The 22,083-nt window shown below is 56.1% G+C and overlaps 1 protein-coding gene across 2 annotated transcripts in view; it reads right to left on the bottom strand.

Moving 5' to 3' along the window:
- The window catches only part of PDE2A (phosphodiesterase 2A), a 65,051-nt gene extending 44,444 nt beyond the window's left edge, over positions 1-20,607 (bottom strand). Inside the window, exons 1-2 of one of the 2 annotated variants that reach the window (XM_061201301.1) lie at positions 20,424-20,521; positions 9,424-9,485 (exon numbers count right to left, since the gene is read on the bottom strand). In XM_061201301.1, coding sequence (XP_061057284.1) covers positions 9,424-9,485; positions 20,424-20,442 — 81 coding nt within the window. In that variant the 5' untranslated portion in view covers positions 20,443-20,521. Of the gene's footprint in view, positions 1-9,423; positions 9,486-20,423 lie in introns of both variants that reach the window. The other variant, XM_061201299.1, reaches the window with a different exon arrangement.
- Positions 20,608-22,083: the final 1,476 nt, after the last annotated feature.

Below are 22,083 nucleotides of genomic sequence, written 5' to 3'. Positions count from 1 at the left end.
TGTACTGTCTCATTTCAGCATCATCCAGGACCTTCTGACCTTAAAAATATCCACCTTTGGTGAAATGACATCATGTCTGAGATTTGTGTTAAAATACTTCAGCAAAGCAACCTACAAAATGGGAGAAAATATTTGCAATCATATCTGATAAGGGGTTAGTATCCAGAATATACAAAGAAGTCCTACAGCTCAACCACAAAATAAACAAACAACCTGATTTTAAAATGGGCAAAGGCCTTGAATAGACATTTCTCTAAAGATGTACGAATGGCCAACAAGCACAGGAAAAGACGCTCAGCAGCACTAATAATCAAGGAATGCAAATCAAAACTACAATGAGGGGACTTCCCTGGTGGTACAGTGGTTAAGAATCCGCCTGCCAGCGCAGGGGACATGGGTTCGAGCCCTGGTCCGGGAAGATCCCACATGCCGCAGAGCAAGTAAGCCCGTGCGCCACAACTACCGAGCCCGCATGCCACAACTACTGAAGCTGGGGCGTCTAGAGCCCGTGCTCCATAAGAAGAGAAGCCACTGCAATGATAAGCCCGCGCACCGCATCGAAGAGTAGCCCGGTTCACCGCAATTAGAGAAAGCCCATGTGCAGCAACAAAGACCCAATGCAGCCAAAAATAGAAAAATAAAAAATAAATAAATTTATTGAAAAAAAAAAAGAAACCGCAATGAGATACCACCTCACACTCATTAGGATGGCTGCTATTAACAAAAAAAGAGGACTTCCCTGGTGGCACAGTGGTTAAGAATCCGCCTGCCAATGCAGGCGACGCGGGTTCGAGCCCTGGTCTGGGAAGATCGCACATGCCACGGAGCAACGAAGCCCGTGCGCCACAACTACTGACCCTGCGCTCTAGAGCCCACGAGCCACAACTACTGAGCCCGTGTGCCACAACTACTGAAGCCCGCGTGCCTAGAGCCCGTGCTCCGCAACAAAGAGAAGCCACCACAATGAGAAGCCCGCACACCGCAACGAAGACCCAATGGAGCCATAAATAAATAAATAAATAAATTCATAAAAAAAAAAGAAAGAAAAAAAAAAGTGTTGGTGAGGATGTGGAGAAATTGGAACCCTGGTACACTGTTGGTGGGAGTGTAAAGTGGTACAGCTGCTGTGGAAAACAGTATGGTGGTTCCTCAAAAATTAAAGATTAAGTTACCATATGACCCAGCAATTCCACTTCTGGTTATATATCTTAAAGAATTGAAAGCAGGATCTTAAAGAGCTATTTGCACACCTATGTTCACAGCAGCACTATTCATAAAAGTCAAAAGGTGGAAGCAACCCAAGTGTCCATCAATGGATGAACTGATAAACAAAATGTGGTTTATTCATGCAATAGAATATTATTCAGCCTCAAAGAGGAAGGGAATTCTGACATATGTTATAACATGGCATGGATGAACCTTGAGGACATTATGCTGAATGAAATGTCAGTCATAAAAAGACAAATACTGTATGATTCCACTTATATGATGTACCTAGGATAGTCAGATTCATAGAGACAGAAAGTAGAATAGTGGTTACCTGGGGCTGGGGGGAGGGGGAGTTTGTTTAATGGGTATAAGTTTCAGTTTTGCAAAGTGAAAAATGTTCTGGAAAATGGCTGCACATCAATGTGAATGTACTTAACACCACTGAACTCTACATTTAAAAATAGTTAAGATGGTAAATTTTATGTTATATGCATTTTATCACAATTAAAAAATTTTTAAATAAAGTATTTCAAGAAAGGAAAATGGGGCTTCCCTGGTGGCGCAGTGGTTAAGAATCCGCCTGCCAATGAAGGGGACACGGGTTCAAGCCCTGGTCTGGGAAGATCCCACATGCCGTGGAGCAACTAAGCCCATGTGCCACAACTACTGAGCCTGCGCTCTAGAGGCCATGAGACACAACTACTGAAGCCCGCGCGCCTAGAGCCCATGCTCCGCAACAAGAGAAGCCACCGCAATGGGAAGCCCGCACACTGCAACAAAGAGTAGCCCCCCCTCACTGCAGCTAGAGAAAGCCTGCGCGCAGCAACGAAGACCCAACACAGCCAAAAAAATAAAAATAAATTAAATAAATTAATTAAAAAAAAAAAAAAGAAAGGAAAATGAAAAGAAAAGAGGGGTAGATGAACTAAATATGTCTAAATCTTAACTGCTAGATTTGGGTGATGGGTGTATGGCAAGCATATTGTATTCGTCTCCCTCCTATTGTGTGTTTAAAATATTCCATAATAAAAAAAATTGTACTCTCCCTTGACCTCACACCTCTTTGCAGCAACCATGCCTCTCCTCTGCATCCCTTCACAGTGGAAGGTCTCCAAAGGGCTGACTATGCTCTGTCTTCACCTCCACTTACCACCTGCCCAGGCCATCTGGCTTCTGGCCCCACCCCGTCACCAACAGGGTTCTTGTCAGGCTTATTTAAGCACGTGGCCCAGCCCAGCACAATCTCCCTGATCTCACCTTACCTGACAGCATGGCAGCATCCCTCCCTGTTGAACCTCTCCCCTCCCGTGACTTCTGGCTTCACCTGTCTGGTCTCCTCCACCTCCCTGGCAGCTCCTCCTCTGTCTCTTTGCTGCTCCTCTTCACCTCAGGGCTCAGTCCTCAGTCCTCACCTCTTCTCTCACTATGCTCTCTCCCTAGGTCATCCCAGCAAGGTCCATGGTTAATAAACCAGCTCTGCCTGCTGACTCCCAAATATATCCCCAGCCTGGCCTCTGCTGCCCACTGGACATCTTCACCTGGATGTTTGACTTACATCCGAAACACGTCTGTCAGTTTCTGCCTCCTTGTCCTCCCCCATCCCATGAACCCTGACTTTCCCCGAGTCTTTACCCATCCCAGTAACATCTCCACCAACCATCCCTTGGTTCTTCAAGCCAGAAACCTGGCAGCCATCCTCCCTTTTTCCTTCTGGTTCATCCTCCAATTCATCAGCAAGTTCAGTCATTTCTACCTGCAAATATCTCCGAGGTTTGTCCATTTCTCTCCAACTCTGCCCACCCCTTAGCCCAGGCACCACCATCTCCTGCCTAGGTGGCTGCAGCAGCCTCCAACTGTCTGCCCGTCTCCTCTTGGCCCCTCCAACTGGTCCCCCGCATACACTCTGCAGCCAGAGTACAGACTCTTTCAAAACCATAGACTGGATCATGTCATTTCCCTGCCTGAACCCATCGGGCTCTTCCCATGACAGCATCACACACAGGGTTGTGTGCTCACAGTTCACGTTGTCACAACCATTACACACAGCATCACACATTCAATGTCAGGGTCAGGGTCACAAAGTATCACACCCTGGTTTTCACACACTTGATGTCACTCTGTGTTACACCCTTGGTTGCACACTCAGACTCACCATATGCCTGGGGCCCACATTGACCATTCAGTGTCAGACACTTGAGCCCCAAACTCAGGACCACACCTGTTATTGCACAGTGTCATTCATCTGTGTTTACATATTTCATCCTCACGGTGTCACACCCTCAGTGTCACACTTGGTCACTCAGCATCACAAAATCAGTATCACACAGTATCGGTGTCACACATTTGGTGGCACATCCACTGTCTCACACAGTCTTCGACAAGTGGTGTCAGACACTCGGTATCACTCAGTGTCACATACTCAGTGTCACACTCAGTGACTCACCCACTCTTCACACAGTATCCCATGATTTCACAAGCTCAGTATCACACAGCAGAATACCCGCTGCCCCACAATCAGTGTCTCAGTGTCACCCTCAGCATCGCCCTGGGTCCCACAAGCTCCCCCCACCCCCACCCCCCTGGGTCCAGTCGCCAGAGCTGCTGCCCCATGTCAAGGCTGTTTCCTGTTGTTGTGCTCAGAGTCCTCAGCCACTGCCTGTTCCTTCAAGGATTTCCTGTTGTCAGGGCCCCAGTCAGGCCTGGCCCAGCCTGGGTACACAGCCTAAAGCCCAAGAGCTGGCTGGCTGGCAAGAGCCCTGGGCCCCTCTACCTGCCCCTGTCCTCGCTGGGCCCGTGGGATTTTCCCCTGTTCAATCAACCTGGATCCCCCGTGTACCTGGGCTTGTGCTGTGTCACTGAAAGGAGGTGACCTCTGGGCCCTGCCCCACTCCCAGAGTGCCCAGGCCTGTGCTTCCCAGGAGAGGGACTCTTCGGCAGCCTGGACGCAGCTGTCTGCATTGTCTGAGCGGCTTGCGACAAGACCTTAGCTGGTCTGTGGGGCTCAGACTGAAGCTGCTGGGAGCCAGAGGAGAGGGACTGGGCGTGAAAGGGGGAGGACACAGGGTTAGGGGGTTAGGGAGTTAGGGAAGGCTTCCCAGAGGAAGCCAGCTGAGAGCTGGGACAGACAAGGAAGTGGAAGAAAAGGCATCCCAAGGTGTGGGCAGCAGACAGGAGCAAAGGCTTGGAGGCAGGAACCGGAGGAGACAGGTTGGCAGGGATGAAGATAGCAATGTGAGAGGGGGTGAGGTTAGGCTGACGGTTTCTCTCCCATCTGCTCCCTCCTCTCTCACACCAGCACTCAGACTCCAGCTCCAGCCCGGAGCCGCAGGGCCCTTCCTGGCCCTGCCTTCGAGACCCCCAGATTGCCCCTCAAGGCCGCCAAGCCCCCTCACCTCCTGCCCAGGCCAGCCCGCAGGAAGGACAGGCGGAGGCCAGCGCACGCTCCCCACACGGCCGAAGATAAATATTTCCCGGGAAACGGAACTTGTTCTCTCTGTGTTTACAGCCAAGGGCCAGGCAGGGTGGGGGGAGGGGAGGGGCCAGCCAGAGGAACCTCATCCAGCCCTGGGGCCGACAGCATCTGGCCCAGCATTGCCCCAGACCTGCTGTGTGACTCTGAGTCAGTCCCCACCTCTCTCTGAGCCTCCACTGCAAGCCCTCAAGGGGACCTCCCTGGGCCTTGGCCTGCCCACAAGCCTGGCCCAGCTTCAGCTGCATCTTCTCTGGGTGAAAATCCCTGGTGCTTGAGGCCTCCCCCTTCAGACTAGGCTTCTCTAATGGCAGGACCTGCGTCTGCCCATCTCTGCCTTGTCCTTGGTCAGTCAGGGGTGTGGACAGATGGATGGACAGACAGAGAAACAGGCTGTGGTGGCAGCTGAGACCGCCTCCCTGGCCCAAGTTCCTGCACACCCTGGGCCTGTGCAGCCCGACAGGTGGGCCCAGACAGATGGCAGGGCCTCGGGCCCCCAGGGATGCCAGATGCTATGGCCAACTTGTTGTCAGCAGCTCCCTTGGGGCTGTGGGGCATCATGGAGGCCACTTGCTCCTGATGTGCGGAATCCAGGAGGAGGCTGGCACATCTGCCAGTTAGGAGCATTCATTTAAGAATTTTAAATATGAGCCTGGAAAGTGCTGCCTGAAGCAGCCCTTCCAGCCTTGCCCCAATGCTCCCTGCATAGTAACCAGGGCTCCACTCACATGTCAGCCTTCTCCTGTGGAGACCTGGGGGCACCCTTCCCACAAGCCCTTGCACAAGCTGCTCCTCTCACCTACAAAGCCTTTCCCAACCCCCACAGCAATCCTACTGGACAGGACCAGCTGGGCTCCTGCCCCTGCCTATGGCTATCCCACCACGGGGGCCCACTTATTCACCATTGCTGGCCTCAGCCTCACTCCAGACTCTGAGACCAAGCGTTCCTCAGACCAGGACCCAGGGGCGAAGCGGTGTTTGGAGCTGCGTTCTCAGCATGGAGCCAGCCTCCTGCAGCACGCCCTGAGTCCTTGTTCCAGGCTCCTCTGTGTTCTTGGTCCCAGTCCTGTGCTGGTCCTTGTTGCCCTCAGGAAGTCCTCTCAGAAGTCGACCACGTGGCTCTATCCAGCTGATCTCTGGTCTCATCAGGGACCTTGACCCTCCCCATCCTTCGAAGTTCCAAGGCTGCCTCCTCCAGGAAGTCTCCAAGACTGCACCCAATACAGCAACTGCCCCCTTCTTAGAACTACTCCAACCGCCCCCCCGCCCCCAGCCCACAGCCATTCTCATTCCATCAGGAAGCATTTATTGAGCATCTACTATATACCACGTGGGCCCAGGAGAGAAAAAGGGGACTCAGCCTTGGTTCCTACCTGCCAGGTGTTTATAACTATGTGGGAAAGGATATATAGCCATTACAACTACGTGGGAAAGAATAAATAACCACATGGGGTAACAAGTTATCCCACTGTAAGCTCAGGGAAGCTTGGGGTTGTGAGTGCCCAGGAAAAAGGAGAAGCTGACTTGAGCTGGGTGGAGGACGCAATCTGAGAGGACTTCATAGACGAGGTGGCATCTAATCTGAGGCTTGAAAAGGGAGTAGGTGGAGAAAAAAGGGAAAGGCATTCCAGAGAGAGGGGTCAGTGCGAACAAAGTCAGGGAGGTCAGGAAGAGTGGGTGTCCTGGAAGTGAGCACTGCCATGTCTGGGGGCAAGGGATGGACATGAGGTGGTCCAGCAGGTATGGCTGGCAATGCCATGACAAGGGTGTGGTCTTTCCTTATCCCATGGGCAAGAATACAGGAGTCAGTGCCAGGCAGAGCATTAGGGTGCTTAGTGTGGATACCTGTACCCTTGTCCATGTCTGCCTCTTCCCCAGCCCCTGCCCCAGCTGGGGCTCCCAAGCCCCCATCTAGGATCTGAGAGCCAGCACAGAGAGGGCATGGACCCAGAGTGCTCAGCTTACTACTTGAACTGCCTCAGCCCCGACATCCAGAGAGAGTAATGGCCCTGGCGCTGAAGGATGATTGCAGGCTGTGCCTGAAGAGCCCCTCCCCCAAGCCGACCAGCTGGCACAGGGGCCAGGGAGCCATCCCAAGCCGGTGTGCTGAACAGACGCCCGCTAGGTGGGAATGGGTCCTGGCAGCCCTGCTCTCGTGGCTCTCCTGCTGCCAGTGCCAGGAGAACGTGCTGTACCCACAGAACCTCCATGAACACCAGCCTAGCCCTGCAGTGCACCCTGTCTCACAGAGCACAGCTGTCTAGACCTGGCTCCAAGGATCTCACCCTTGAGGGAAGCAGGGAGGGTACCAACTCCCTCCAAGGACCTTCTGTGGGCCAGGCCTGAGGCAGGCACCTCACGCATACTGTCTTTGTAACTTCTCCCAGCAGCTTTGCTGTGATTATGCCCAATAATAGTGATTATGTCCAATAATGATGAAGCTTCTTATCCCCCTTTGACAGGTGAGGAAACTGATGCCCAGGCTGGTTAAGGGACTGGCCCAAGGTCACACACCTAGGAAGTGGTGAAGCTGGGACTTGAACTCATGCCCATCTGACCCCATGGTCTGTTCACTGGATGATGCCGTCATCTCCCCAGGCTCTGCTCCCTCAGGAGGGCTCCTCATCAGTCTCCCATCCCTCTTCCCTCTTTCCCTCCAGTGGTCCCAATAGTTTGAGCAACACCCTAGGGTCCCTATTCTCTCCAGTCCTATCCTTTCTATGTTGCATCAAACTGTCTCTCCCCAGCAGGGCTGAGCGTGGGCCTGGGTACTGGGGAAAGGGTGCTAAGTAAACCCAGAAACAGAGCAGGCTCTGCCCAGAGGCCAGGAAGACACCTGCCATCTTTGTGGTGGGTGTGGGGCTGGGGGGCAGGACGGAGCTAAGAACTGAGGGGCTCAAAGCCCAAGATCCTCAGTATGAGAGAGGGGGCAGCAGGACCCAGGCCAAGGAAAGGCAGAGGGAGCAAATGCGGATGATCTGGGGATGCCTCATGGGGAGGGGGAGAAAGGAAGGGCAGAACTGGAATTTGCAGGGAGCATGGCCAAGGGCCTAGGGAAAGGAGGCTATGAACAGAGGCATAAACAAGAAGCCTGGGCCTTACTCCTTCCCTTGGGACCCAGCTCCCATTGTCCAGGATGGTCTCAGCTTCTCCAAAGCTCTCTCCCCTCTCCACTTCCTGGGAGGATGACAAATCCAGTCCTTCCTAGCAGGTGGCAGCAGCTGCTGAGACACTGATGGCTCCCAGGAACACCATCTGTCCCAGCTCTGTGGGGAGCCCCCGCCCCATGGGGAATGCCGTAACCATAAATAAATTAATAATGACTTTCCTGTTCCCCTCCTCTCTCCCCCTTCCCCAGCGCCCAGCTGCAGGCACACTCTCAGGGCTGGGCTCCATGTCCCAGCAGTGAGCCCACGCTGACCCCACTAGGCACCAGGCCCTGTGTGAGCGTCTTTTGCCATCTCACCCGAGGGCAGGGAGAGAGCGAGGGTTGGGCACGAGACACAGCTCCACTCTCAGCTCTGCCTCCGATTCACTCACTGTGTGACCCCGCTGGGCTTCAGCTTCCCCAAAGTAGACGAATAACAGCCCCTGCCTCCCAGGGAGGTTGTGGGGATTAAACAGGGAAGTGTGTCTAAAGCTCCTGGCCCAGAGGAGGGGCTGATACGGCAAGAGCCTCCCCTTCCTCTCAGCCAGGCCCTGGGCACAAAGGAGGCTCATCTGAGGTTTGCTGTTTGGTCCGAGTTCATACACACCCCTCCTCTGTGCCAACCTTCACCACCCCCAGCCCACCCCATTTGTGCTGCTCAAGGCCCCACGGACACTGCCGATTCCTATGAGGCCCCCCAAAGGCATGGTCAGGGGCTGGGATGGCACCCCTCATCTCAAAGGAAAGGCACTCGCTGAGCCCTCACCAGGTACCATTTGGAGGGCGGTGGGAGACCCAGGAATGAAAAAGGCACATCCCAGGCAGGGCTCAAGATGCTCACAGTTCAGAGGGGAAGACACACAGAGTCACATAATGGAGAAAACAGGGTGCTAAAGGCACAGACAGCAGAATGCCCCAGCGGCTGATGGCCGGGGCAGGAGAGCTCAGAGGAGGGAGCGTGAGAGGCAGGGAGGGCTTCCTGGAGGAGGGGAGGCTAGAGCTGAGCCCAGAAGGATTTGGGAAGCTGAGGGGGGAAGAGGCCAGCAGGAGCGGTTCTAGGGAGGCAGGAGTGGATGAAGGGGGGACTGCAACCTGCCTGGGCTGCAGAGGGAGCAGGGGGAGGGGGGGCATGGAGAATTTTTAAGCCGAAAAGTGACAAGTTCAGGTTTGTGTGTTAGAAAGATCCTTCTGGCAGCCACATGGAGAATGGGGGCAACTGAAAGCAGACAGCCAGTGACTGTCCAGGGGAAGGATGACCAGTCCCGGACTGGGGCAGGCAGAGGGAGAGCAGGAGAGGAGTTCAGAAAATACTTAGGGCAGAGAATCAATAGGGAATTGTTGGGTGAGGGTGGGGAGGACAAGGGAGGAGTCATGACACCCAGGTGACTTGGGAGGAGGACGAATCCTCAGGGGGAGGGAACTCTAGGGTGGGAGAGGTGGTCTTGGTGTGGGGTGACCCTAGGCTGGAGGGGGTGGGGCTGGGATTCGGCTCCAGCCTCCCAGTCCTCCCAGGGGTGGGGGCAATGCTCAGACTGACCCCCAGCTTGCGCCCCCCACCCCCCAAGCCCACCCACTCCTCCCTCCGCTGAGCTCTCACCTGCAGTGTGCCGTCTCTACTCCCTGGGGGCACTGGCTCCTGTGCAAGGAGGTCCCGGCTGGCTGCAGAGACAAGAAGGCCAGGGGCTGAGGCCTGCCAGGCCTTCTCCCCTTCTCCCCAGGCTGCCCCTCCCCCAGCCCCTAGCAGACCTGGGGCCTCCTGTCTCCCACAGGTGGCCTCCTCCAGGGAGCCTTGCCTGATGGTACCCTGCTTCCCATGGCCTCTGGCTCTGGTGTATTCTCAGTCCCTCAACTCTGAGAACAGAGCTAAACTCTTTCCTTAAGCCCGGGGCTCCTCAGGAGTGGAAAACCGCATTTTTACTCCTTCTGTGGTCCCCTCCACTTCTGCTTCTCTCCCTTCACTTCCCCTCTCTAAGCCTCAGCTTCCCATCTATAAAATGGGATTTGTAGTGCCCAGCTCACACAGTCACTGGGCTGGGCTCCCAGCTGGGGTTGCTGTGAATCCTAAGTGAATGGGACCATACGTGGGAGTCCTCAACCCAGTCTGGGCTCCAATTGGACACCCAACCTGCATCCTATAAGCACTACTCCATGGCTTCTCAAGGGCTGGTACACACAGAAGCCACTGCCTCAGGAGCTCCTCATTCTCAGGAGCCCACCACCTGGGTGGCATCCAGAACCCCAGCCGCTCTGGGAGGCACTGCCCAGGGGCCGGCTGTCCCTCCCCACCCCTATCCACAAGCATACCCAGGCATCAGACAGGCACAGGCGGCGGGATATTCTGAGCCTGGCTTCATTCCCGTCAGCTGCTGGCCGCTATGCCAGCCTGGTGCGGGCGCGGGGGCTGATTTGATTTGGCAGCTTCGGAAGCGTGTGGTGGGGATGGGGAGGGGGAGGGGGGATGAGACACCCATCTCTGCTAGGAAATAGCCTCAGGCGCTCAGCGAGCTGGGGCAAGGGCACAAGCCAGCATGGGGAGTGGTTCTGGGTTCCCTGCCTGGTGCCCCTGTCTTTTCATTCAGGCTCTGGACACCTGCCCGTGACTGCTGGAATCTATGGTTTTCCTTAGTGGTGACCATAGGGGTGACAGTAGCTGCACCTAGCGTGTGGATGCTTGTGGCAAGGTGTCTGGTTGTCCCACGTGTCCCTGTGTCCTGTGGGCTTCTCCCTACTCAGCAGTGCCTTCAGCTGGGCCTGAGTGTCGCCCAGGATGCATGGGTCTGGGGGGGATGGGGGACGATGGTCTACACGGGACCATCTCCCAGGGCAACTGTGGCTCCATGGCTGGGCCTTGATGGGGGACTGTCTGCAGCCCAGGGCATGGCAAGGTCGCGCATGCGCCTGCGTCTACTGCAGGGCCTCGTGTGCATTGGCTCGCCCAGTTCCTTCCCTCTGTGCGATGACCCCACTAACCCAGCCATGTCCGGCAGAGGAAATGACGCGGACCAAGATAAGTGCCTGACCTCAGGGCCCATCCCTTTTGTCTGAAAGCCTAAGCCTTCTTTACTTAACCCTGGCCTCCAATGGTCCACCCACCACCACCGAATTGCCCCAGGACAGCCCCTTCCCCTGCCCCTGAGAAGCAGTGCTAGTTTCACTTGATTCTCACTGCCCCCCAGGCTCTCCACCACTCCCTGAAGAGGCTCCTGCCCCACGTCCTCTGGGTCCCCATCACCCACTTCAAGAACAGGGAAGGTGGACAGGATGAGTGGGGTCTTGGCTAGGCATTCACAGCACCTCCATAATCCCGCCCCAGCCTCAGCGTTTACCACCCGCCTGCCTACCCCATACTCAGAGCAGCTCACCCCTCCCAGAGGCCCCAGGAATCTACATCACTCTGTTAATACGCTGCTGGTACCATGGGGACCTGGACTCCACAGCTTCCAATTAGAGAGCTGCTGCTGGAGGTCAGGGGCTCCGATGCTCTGACCTCTGCACTGAAAGGGCAGGGGGCAGCGTGTCAGACCAGGACCCTAGTCCTAAGAGGTCCACAGGCCAGGACTGCGCCCCAGACACCAGCCAGGAGGTCAGGGTAGGGTGGAGCCTACTTTGGGAAAGACGCAATGTCTCATCTGTCACCGCCTCCCCATTGTCCCACTGTCCTCTGGGGACCTCAGGACTCTCCCCACCCAGCCACAGGAAGCTAAGCCCCTCCTGAGACAGAAGGAGGGAACACTGAAGGAGGGGCTCCAGGACCAGAGAGAGACTCAGCCGTGCCCTTGGGATCACAGAGGAGGAATCTAGGCTCAACAGGGCTCAGTTGTCACAAAGGGGCTGGTGGGATGGAGACTCTGCAGAGAGGTCCTGGGGGGCTTCCTGGAGGAGGTGTGTGGTACCTCACAGGAAGAGAACACTAGGTTCCAGGACAGCTTCCTAACTACGTGGTATAGGTTTGTACCTGGGACCTGTATGTAGTTGCAAGTGTCTTTGTGTCCATGTGTGCATGGGTGTGCATCCCAGTCATGGAGTCCCCAGCTCTGGTCTGTGTCCCAAGGGCAGGGTCTGCCTGAGGTAGGGGTCAGCCAGGCAGCAGAGAAGAGGACAAAGAAAAAGAAGGGAGAACAGCTCAGGGCTGAGGAGAGAAGCCTGTTGGGTTGGTCATGACACAGTCAGTCCTCAAACCCTAGATGCCTGATGCCAAGACAGGGTGCTTCCGTGACCCGGGCTCTGCCACAGCCTACTGTGCAACTTTGGACAGGACCTTCCCCTCTCTGAGCTACTGTCCTCATCTGAAGAATAAAAGGAATGGACTTGATGACCTCCTAGGGCCCTTATAAGTCTAACAATCTTTTGGAGAGACTGACACACAGACAGCCAGAGATGGAACCTTATAGAGACGGGGAGAGAGCCCAAAAGGAAGAAGAGACGAGAGCGAGGGGTGGGATGGCAGGAGGACGAGAGAGGAGAACCCCAGGGAGGCCCATCGTGGGTCAGGGAGTTGGGGAGGGGTTCCCTGCTGGGGACCCTGTCCTCAGGGCCAAGACAGGACGTGGTAGACAATGCAGCCTTGCGCATGACAGGGAGAAGTTGTCACCACCCCACCTGCCTCCTGGTCTGTGGGAGGAGAAAGATGGTGGGTAACAGACAAATGTTCTGCCCCCCTGACCTGAGTCCTGCCTCCACTCCAGCTCTCCAGGTGTTCCAGGGGAAAGGGGGGAGCTGCAGGCAAAGGGGAGCTCCCAGGACTGGGAATCAGGAAGCCGTGTTTCAGGCCCTGCTGTGCTGTGGGATCGGGGCCAACTCCCAGCCTCCATCACTTGATCTGTGAACCCAGCAGGCTGGGTCTTGCGCAGCAGTACTGGGTTCTGAGGCACCCAGCCAGGGCGGGCTCTCTAGTGGGCTGAGATCCTTCTCTCCTGCCTGGAGGTTCTTTCCCCACCTCTGATGTGGGTGCTGAGACTGTGCACAATCCAAGAGGCAGCAAGCCGCTGGACAAAGGAGCTGGCCTTGTGCTGGGTGGGAGGCCTGTGCTACAAGGGAGTCCCCATCGGACATCAGCCCTCCAGGCCCCCTGGCCTGGGACCTCCCTTCCGTAAGCCCTTCTCACAGCCACCCCCAGGGCACAAGCAGGGTCCTCCCTCCTTGGCCTGCGCTCAAGGGGTGCCGATGGGCCCCTAGCCGATGTCCACACTGCCCCTCTGGCTGCCTGGCCTCTGCCCTAGGCGGAGGCCCTTTGTACTTGGGCCCTCACAGGCAGGGCTTCGTGCATTCCCGTGTCTGTGTCCAGGAAGTGTTCATGTCCTGTTTTCCCCCTCAGGCCGAGGCTGCCAGGGAAGGAGAGGGTGGGGGTAAGCAGGCCTCTCCTTCCTCCACTGTGGTCATTTCTCCCAGAGGCTTTAGGGGCTGGAAGGAAAGGGTACTCCTCTCTCTGCCATAGTCTGAAATGACTGAAGATTGGAGGCAGAGGGATGAAGGAAATGACCCCTTACCCTGAAAGCTTAGGGAGTGGTGGATCTTGCACACGCACGCACACCAGTTCTGCTGTGGCAGGAGAAACTATCCGTGCAACCCAGGTTGAGACGGTCTCCTTCCCCACTGACACCAAGCCAGCCCCTCCTCCCCTCCCTCCCTGGGGGTGGGGGCCACCCCGCCGCCCCCAAGCTGTCTCCATTGCTTTTTGCTATGTTTTTAATAACTGAACATCGACATTAACAAGGCAGGTGGTTGCAGCTCTTCCCAGCAACCCCATTTAGAATCATTGAATCATCAAATCATCAAATCCTAGAATCCTGGAATCACAGAACATCTGCTTCTTCGGCTCCTAGAGTCTCAGCAACTTAAAGTCACAGAATGTCGGAATCACACAACCACGCATCCACACAGCCCTGGCCGGGAGCTGAGAGTCATGGAAGGCTGGAACCCCACAAACTGACAATGCCAGATTCTCCAGAGAGCTCATCCACCGCAACTTCCTCCTTTTACAGGTGAGAAAATGCAGCCCAGAAAGTGGCCTTATGCAAGATCACTGGACAGTAGGAGCCAAGCAATGCCCAGCTCCGAGATTGCAAGATGGGACCTCAGTAACCCAGTCTTCCGGAAATGGCGCAACTTTTACTTTCGGGAATACAGATATTCAAGCTGGAGTGATGCTGCTCTTTTAGCTTTGCTCATTTCTCTTCCCTCCCAACCTCACCCCCACTGGGCCCTGCAGCTGGCACTTCATCTCTCCACCCCTCTTACCCTTGGTTCCTGCAACTCCCTCACCTTTCCCCCTCCCTGGGTCTGTACTCAGGCCCCTCAAATAAAGACAACAATAGATGGGTGAAGTTCGAGGGGTCAAGTCCCTCAGGGTGGAGGACAGGAAAAGCAAAATGCCTGCCCCCTGAAGCTACCAGCCAGAGAGCAGGCTCCCCAGAGGAGGTGCCCTGAACAAGAGACCAGAACATCCTGGACCCCCTGGGGGTCCAGCCGCACCAGAGGCAGCAGCTTCAAGGAAGCTGGAATCAAAGAGGAGGGAAGCAGTGAAGGCTTACCCCTGATATTAAACCATCACGGATGTATGTTTAGCGTTTTCATAAATTTACATTTTAACTCGTTTTGGAATGTACTCATACATTTTTGAATTTGAATTTTATTAAATATTATATTTTACAGATTGTTTTAATTTTTGAATTCTGAACGCTCTTCGCCCAGGGCAGATCCCGCATCCCCACGCTACAGACAAGGACGCAGCAGCCCCCAGTGGGATCCAGGTCCCCTGGTTTCTGTTTAGCCTCAAAGCTCCTGACCTGGGACGCCATTCTGAGACCTTCTGCTCCTTAGAGGGCCCTGACCCAGGCCCAGGCATGTGCCCTCAAACCCTGTTTTCCCTCATGTGGCCACCCAGACCCCGGGGTGGCGCTCTCTCTCCCTTCACCTCTACAGCTGACCGGCTCCCTCCTCTACCTCTGCCCCCTCTGTCCCCTCCCCTCCAACTTTGGCTTTTCCCTGTTCAGCCTCATCATCCCATGTCTGAACCACACTGCCTCAGCCTCCTGCCTCACTCCTTCTATGTGCTCCCCACCCCATGGCCCAGGGAGCTTCATAACACGCAGGTCTGAACAGTCCCTGACCTGCTGTCATCTCTTCCCCTAGTGCCCAGTTCCCTCTGGAGAAAGTCCAAATTCCTTGACATGGCACAAAAGTCCTGCACAATTTGGCCCCTGCCAGCCTCACTAGCTTCGTCTCCTATGCTACACACACACACACACACACACACACACCCCAATTCCATCACTCAGCCGCCCTGGCTGTCCAGCATCCAGCTCCATGGAATGCTTCCCTCCCTCTGTCTGTCACCAGCAAGCCTTCACATTCGCCATTCTCTCCTTCTCTCTGTCCAGAACTTTCTCCTGGCTCATTCCTCAGCTCTCACTTTAAATGTTTCCTCCTGGAAGCGTCCCAACTTGCCCTCCCTCCCACTCTGGGCTGAATTCGGGGCCCCTACTCTGTCCCACCATGGCCCCCAAGTTTCTCCCCATCGCTGCCTTCCCCCCACACAATCTACCAGCATCAATCTTTGTCTGTGCCCCTCCGCCACCCTATCACCTGTCCACCCTTGGCCCTGGTACCTGGGTCTGTCTACCTGCCAAGAGGCAGACGCCTTGTTGCTCAGACTTGGCAGAATGTGTGGCCGAAATTTAAGGCCCCCACCATGCTCTCTCTACCTACCCTCTCTGCTGAGCACAGAGTAGGTGCTCACTAACTGTCCACCTATTAAGGCCTGGCAGTACACAGTGTGTGGCACGGACAGGGAGGGCTGGGGTGCTCAGAGGAAGTGAGAGTCCCTGGGCTGGGTTGGGGACTTCCTGGAGGAAGCATTTGGGATGATCCTCCACATGTCAGTCCTAACACAGCAATTGAGGACAGGCCACAGGAAGTCCCCAGCCAGCCTTAGGGCCATCAGGGCAAACCATCAGAGTGGGACCAGAGTCTGCAATGAGGGAGATTCAGTGACCAGAGCCCAGGACAGGGCCACTGGAGGGGCTGGTGGTGCATTCGGGGAAGACTTCCTGGAGGAGGGGCTACTTCTGGCTGGTTTGGGGCAGGGGAGAAGGTGGAGATGAAGCAGGTTGGAGACAGAGATGTGAAAGAGAAAGCTCTGTTCCTTCTTGTCCTTCACCCTTTAAAGGAAAGGGAGGTGGGATTCGGATGGGCAAGAGGAAAGAAAGAAGGCCAAGGCGGTATGGAGATAACATCAGTGCTGACACCATGGCCAGGGTGGGTATGGGTGGCTGGGGCTGGCAGGGAGCAGGTTCCCAGCTGTGGTTGGGAAACGTTTCCTGTCTCCTTGCCAGGGGTGTCATTAATAATCATTTACCCGCCACAGGCAGCACGGAGGCTAGCCAGGGAGCAGCATGGAGCTGGGGCCGGAGCCCAGCCTGGCAGCCAGGAGAGCTGTATTCTAGGACCAGCCCTGCCACCTTGCTGTGAAACCTGGACAAGTAACCTGGCCTCTCTTGGTCTCTGGTAACGCTGGTCAAAGGAGGGTCTTAAGAGGAGGCTCCCTAAAGATCTCCCTGCTCTGGGCCTCAGTTTCCCTAGATGGCAGCAGGGCTGCCACCCCTACAGGGGGCTGGGGACCTCTGATGATCAATATGAGCATCTATGTTGAGCCCAGCTCAGGACACATGGGATGGGCAGACCCAGCCCAGCCTCTCAAGAGCTCGAATTCTGGCAGGAGCCAGACCCCAACACCATGGGATACATGCCTGGAGCATATCATGTGCATGTCAGGCTGCGGGAAACAGAAGGGAGGGCCGTCTGCCCAAGGCCTGACGGGCTGACAGTGTGGCTGGGCCACGAAGATGGGGTTTCTTAGACACAGAAAATGGGAGCCCCATGAGGCTTATTTAGTCACTGCTATGACTGCAGCACTTAACACTGTGCCTGCCTGGTGCATAGCAGGTGCTCAATAAATGCTTTCAGACAACAGAATGAGCTCCTGTTAAAGGAGACATTTGTGAAAGGAGCTTGGAATTTGGAAAGAGCTGCCTAAACGGTGATGATGAAGATGATGACAATGATGATTCTGCCCAAAGACAACAGGATGGGAAAAGGTGACATGAAAGCTTGAGAAGGTAGGAGGCCCTGGGATGGCCATCCAAAACCAGACAGTATTGCTTGGGAATGATCAACAGCCTTCAAGATTCCTTCTTCCAGTTGGGCTAGAATTTTCCTCAGCCTCAGGCCACATTTCTCTGCCCATCCAACACCCCCTTCAAGGCTCAGCTCAAGCCCACTCACTTCAGAGAACCTTCTGGAATGTGGTGCTGAGGCATTGGCCCCGAGCCCCTTCCCCTGACTGACTCTGATGGTTTCTGTACCTTCCAACCACAAGGAGTCCTGGCCTTTCGTGCTCTCGAGTCCTTGCTGGCAGGCTGTCCACTAAGGTCTCCCCATAGCTTTCTCTGGAGGGTATGACCTGGATCCTCCTACTGGGTCCATCAGACTAGAGGGTCCCCAAAGGTGTGATCTGGCTTCGTTTTTCAGAAAAAGGTCTCTGTGAGGAAAGGAACTATCCCCCCATCAGATATGGGGTCAACACAAGTGGAGATAGATTGAGGTCTTCCTGGTTGCCTCCCAGCCCAGTGACCCTCTCTGGGCGCCACACAGAGAAGGGAAGAGGACCGGGCAGCATGCAGAAGGGGGCAATTGGCTTCTCAGCACCCCGGAGATGACGTGAGAAGGAAGGGCACTGGGCCACACTTGGGACTAAGACATCATGGTTGGCAAACTTGCCTAACTCCCAGCCCAGCCCCAGCTGCTCTTGCGCCGAGGAGGCGCCACCGGGGATACCACCCAGGCCTCAGCGCCTGCGCCTGGACCTCCACCCTCTGCGGAGAACCATGAGGTGGTAGTAAACACAGTGAGCCAGAGACACGTGCATCCTCTCCCCGCCCCTTCCAATCCCGGCCCAAAACATGAGACAGGCTAAGAGGAAAAGAACAAAGGTTCCAGGACCTCCACGTCGCCCGCCGCCCGCCTGTCCAGCGCCTGTTCAGCCGGAAACCCAAGACAAAGGCCTTGGTGAAAGCGAGGAGGATGAAGGGCAAAGGGTAGAGGCAGCCTGGCTTGGGCATCTCAGGGGACCTAACTGGGAGGGAAGCGAGAACAGGATGGCAGCCAAGCTTTCCCTGCACACACACGTCACTCCACAAACATTTATGGGACACCTGCTGTATTCTGCACACCGAACATCACATACCTCATTCCTCACCCCACACACCTTATACACCCACTCCCTCACCCCCTGCAGCACCTTCCACAGCCCTCCACCCCCCCTCTCCCCACACATACCCTAGCTAACTGGATACTCTTCACACGTAAACAGCTCACAGGGAGAGAAGATCACATAATCCACGTGTCACACCGAAAAGCCAGCCAGCTCACACACCCACACTTCATGCCACACTCACACTCAACCTCCCACGCTTACCTCACACACCCGACACTCACCTCTCCAAGCACAGACACACAGTTCCAATTAAATTCAATACACACACATCACCTAGGCATAGAGACACACCCTGCATAGATAATGTGCACACCTAATGTCACACCAAAATGTCAAATGTTTGTGGGCACACACAGCTCCTTAGCACAGACAGTCCTGCCTGCACACTGCCTCCTCCCCACATGCACTTGGGCATGCACACACACACACACACACACGTAGTCAACAAGTCCTTGCCTTGGCCCCCTGGACCCTGGCTGCTGCACACTTCCTACCCAGAGCTGTACAAACAGTCATCACACAGACACATGACACTCAAACACCAACACACACGTCCCAATATATTTCCCGAGCAACTCCAGGATGTAACTCGGTGACTCGAAGCCAGTCACCTAGGCTGCAAACGCACTCAGACACAGCTCTCCCACCCCCACTCCCCTCTACCAAGACATCCAATGAAACCTTTCATCAGACCCCTCCAGTGGCTCTTCCTGGTTACACACAACAGTCCATAACACACACAAATACACACACAATCCCCCATGTAAGCTGCCCCTACAACTACTCCACCCCACGATGACACATAACCACGTACACATAAGTTCCCCTCACACACAACAGTCATACATACATCTACCACTCCACACTCACAACTCGACCTCCCTAGCTGCACACACCATGCAACGCCATTACACTCACAGTCCTCACACTCATCATAAGCCCCCCCAGATTCCCCCAAATAATCCCACTGCTGATGACACACACAATACTACATGACACAACACACATGATCACACACAAGGCACACCCAACACACACAACCCAGCTCATCCTACTCAAACACATACCACCCAGACTCGCCCAGCCCTGGACACCTCCCACCACAGGTGACTGACACCAGGTTGCAGGCTATTCTTCCCCTCCCTCATCCCAAGCCCCCGGCTTCCCAAGTCCAGTTCAGCAGGGATGAGGGGGTTTATAAGTTATGAACCCCAGTGCCTCACTGCACAATCCCCACCCACCTTAAATCCCTCGGTACCGCCCAAGGGCTGCTTGCTCCATGTTTAGCCCCTTCCACCAGCACCCACACCATGCCATGCCTGACAACAGGGGAGGGGTAGAGGTCCTGGGGACACCAGCGTGGCATTCTGAGCCTGTCCCCTCACCACCCCAAAGTAGAGGCTGATATAAGGGGAAGGATGACCACAGGGAAAGGCCCTAGAACAAAGACAGAAACCTAGAGAAATTGGGGGAGTGATGGGCAGACTGAGAGAGGCGGGCACATGGGCAAAAGAGACCAAACAAGAAAGAAATAGAGGAGCAGAGGGAGAAGATGCCCAGAAAGACTCAGAGAAGCCAGAGGAGAAACTGGGGCCACCATACCCAGAGAGAAACAAGAGCAGAGGGTGAGACAAGCCGGAAAAGACTAGGATCTTCTATACAGGAGGGAGGAGGGAAAGCAGGAAGAGGGTGGGAGGGGGATCCTGCAGAGAAGGAGAGACAAACTATAATGGAAAGAGGCATTTGGACCCTGGGTGGGGTCTGGTGTGAGGACTGAAGTCCAGGTGTTTGAGTGGGAATCTGGGTGAGGGCACAGATGAGGCTGTGGAGTAGGGGTTCAGGGGCTTGAGATGAGGCCCCAGCTCTGAGGTGGGGTCCTGGTTGAGAGTCGGGGGTTCAGGTGTTCTGGGTGTGCCTGGAGTCTGATAAATATATTGGGGGTCCAGGGGTATGGGCCGGGGTCCTCTACTAATCTGGGAGGCAGGGGGTTCCAGGCTCAAACAGAACTCTTGGGTGTGGACAGGGGTCCCATTGTGGATTGGGAGTTCAGTGCTTGGGGGTGGAGTCCCAGATCTGAAGAGGGTTCAGAGTCTGGCGTGAGGTTTTGAACTGTGAGCTGAGGACTCAATGTCTCTGGGTATGGGCTGCACTCCCAGCACAGAAGTGGGATTTTCAGCTAGGGGAGGGGTCCCCACCCTAGGAGGGTTCAGGGACGGGGTAGACCATGGGACCGGCGACAGCACGCTCCGCGGAGGACCCGGCCGGGCGCTCACCCAACACCCCCTTCCCCTCGTGCCCAGAGCGGGGGGGGGGGGGCCCCCTACCTGCAGGCTGTCGGCGCATGGCTGCGGCGGCGGCGGCTCGTCCGGCTTGAGGAAGACCTGCTGGCCCCGCCTGAGGAATTGGACAACAGCGATGAGGATGTGGTGCAGCACCAGGACCATGCTCACAGCCGCCCGCCCGCCCGCCGGCCTGGCCGCTGAGCTTGGCCAGGGCGTCCGCGACAGCTTCGCCTGGTCCGCGCGAGTGTCCGCCCTGGCCCCGCCCCGAACCGCCCACTTCCCGCCCCCCGACCGCCCCTGCCCCGCCCACCTTCCGCAACCGTGGACAGCACCTCTTAGCTCGTCCAGTCTTCCCACCCCCACCAGAGCCCCCCACCAGCTCTCACTTCCCTTATCTCTCCGCTCTCAAGATTCTTCCAGCTTGTGCGCTATTAGGATCCCCCGCCTGATAGCCGGCTCTCAGCCTTCGCTCCCTTCTCTTGCCCCTTCGCCACTCCTTTCACTACCTCTCAGGGGTCGCCTCTCTGAGCCTCTCTCCTGATCACATCCTCTCCCTCCACCACTTACTTATAAAGTCCTGAAGCCAGGCTACAGTCCCAAGGCAGAGACCAGCGCAGTGAGGGGGCGGGGGGGGGCGGTCCGGAGGGGGAGATAGAGGGGAAGGCACGAACCACTGGCACGAACAAGGAGCCCTGGGCTTGCTCTTCTTCCAGGAAAAAGGGGGGAAATCAGGGGAAATTTTAGAGGTCGCTCCGAGTCTGACAGGCCCTGGGAGCAGTAGCAAATCTGGGAGGGAGACACGTGCGCACAGACACGCGAGCGCACACACAGGCGCACCATTCCCAAGTTGTGGGTAGGGGCACTGGGCAGGCAGGTCTGCGTTGGCGTCCCCGCAAGCCAGAGAGGGTGCAGGCCCCAGGGCCACACAGTCCACAGTTCCGCGGTGGAACTTGCGACCCCGAAGCGCAATTCACCGCAGAGCGGCCTCTGTGCTCAGGCGCCCGCTGCAGCCGTGACGCTCCTGCGCCCCCTGCTGTCCCAGCGCGGCGGCGCAGCCCGGCCCGATTTGCCATCTGCGCGGGAGGGGCGGGTGTCGGAGGGGAAAGGGGTCACCTGGGCCAGCTCCCTGCCTGGACCCAACCGGTTCCTAGCCTCCGCTTGGCATGAGGTCGGCTGGGGCGGTGGGACGTGTCTGGACTGGAGGGTGCTCTTGGGTGTCTCCTGGCCATTGCCGGCTAGCTACTTACTGCATGACCTTGGTCAGATCCCCTCCCCAGTTGGTTTCTGGACTTCAGTCTTCCCATCTCTTTCACAAGACTGCCAGGAGAATCAACCCCACAATGGTGCGAAGGCAGCCAGAGTCCCCTGACAGCCCTCGCTGTGGTCTGACCTGAATCCTTCTCATGTACTGCGGTCCCCTCTCTCTGCAATTCTCCCCTTAACCCTCACCCGCCACCCCTCTTGGAGGGTGACTCAGTGACCCTCCAGCTTCCCAGCTCCCCGCCTCACTGGGCTGATTCATCGGGGCCCTTTCTCCCTGGGGAGTGATTTCCTCAAGGTTGAGTCATTGAGCCCGGTCCTGGACACAGTCCAGGCACCTGGCACACAGGCTGGGCAGAGTCCTAGCTGTGTCACAGCTCAGGGGGAAGCCCTCCATGCCAAGAGTTCTCCCACCTCTCTTTCTGAGGGCCAACTCTGGACA

This window comes from Eubalaena glacialis, chromosome 10 (assembly GCF_028564815.1).
Source record: "Eubalaena glacialis isolate mEubGla1 chromosome 10, mEubGla1.1.hap2.+ XY, whole genome shotgun sequence".
NCBI classification, from domain to species: domain Eukaryota; kingdom Metazoa; phylum Chordata; class Mammalia; order Artiodactyla; family Balaenidae; genus Eubalaena; species Eubalaena glacialis.
The sequence above is the reverse complement of the archived record's forward strand: the minus strand, read 5'-3'. Positions and strand labels throughout refer to the sequence as shown.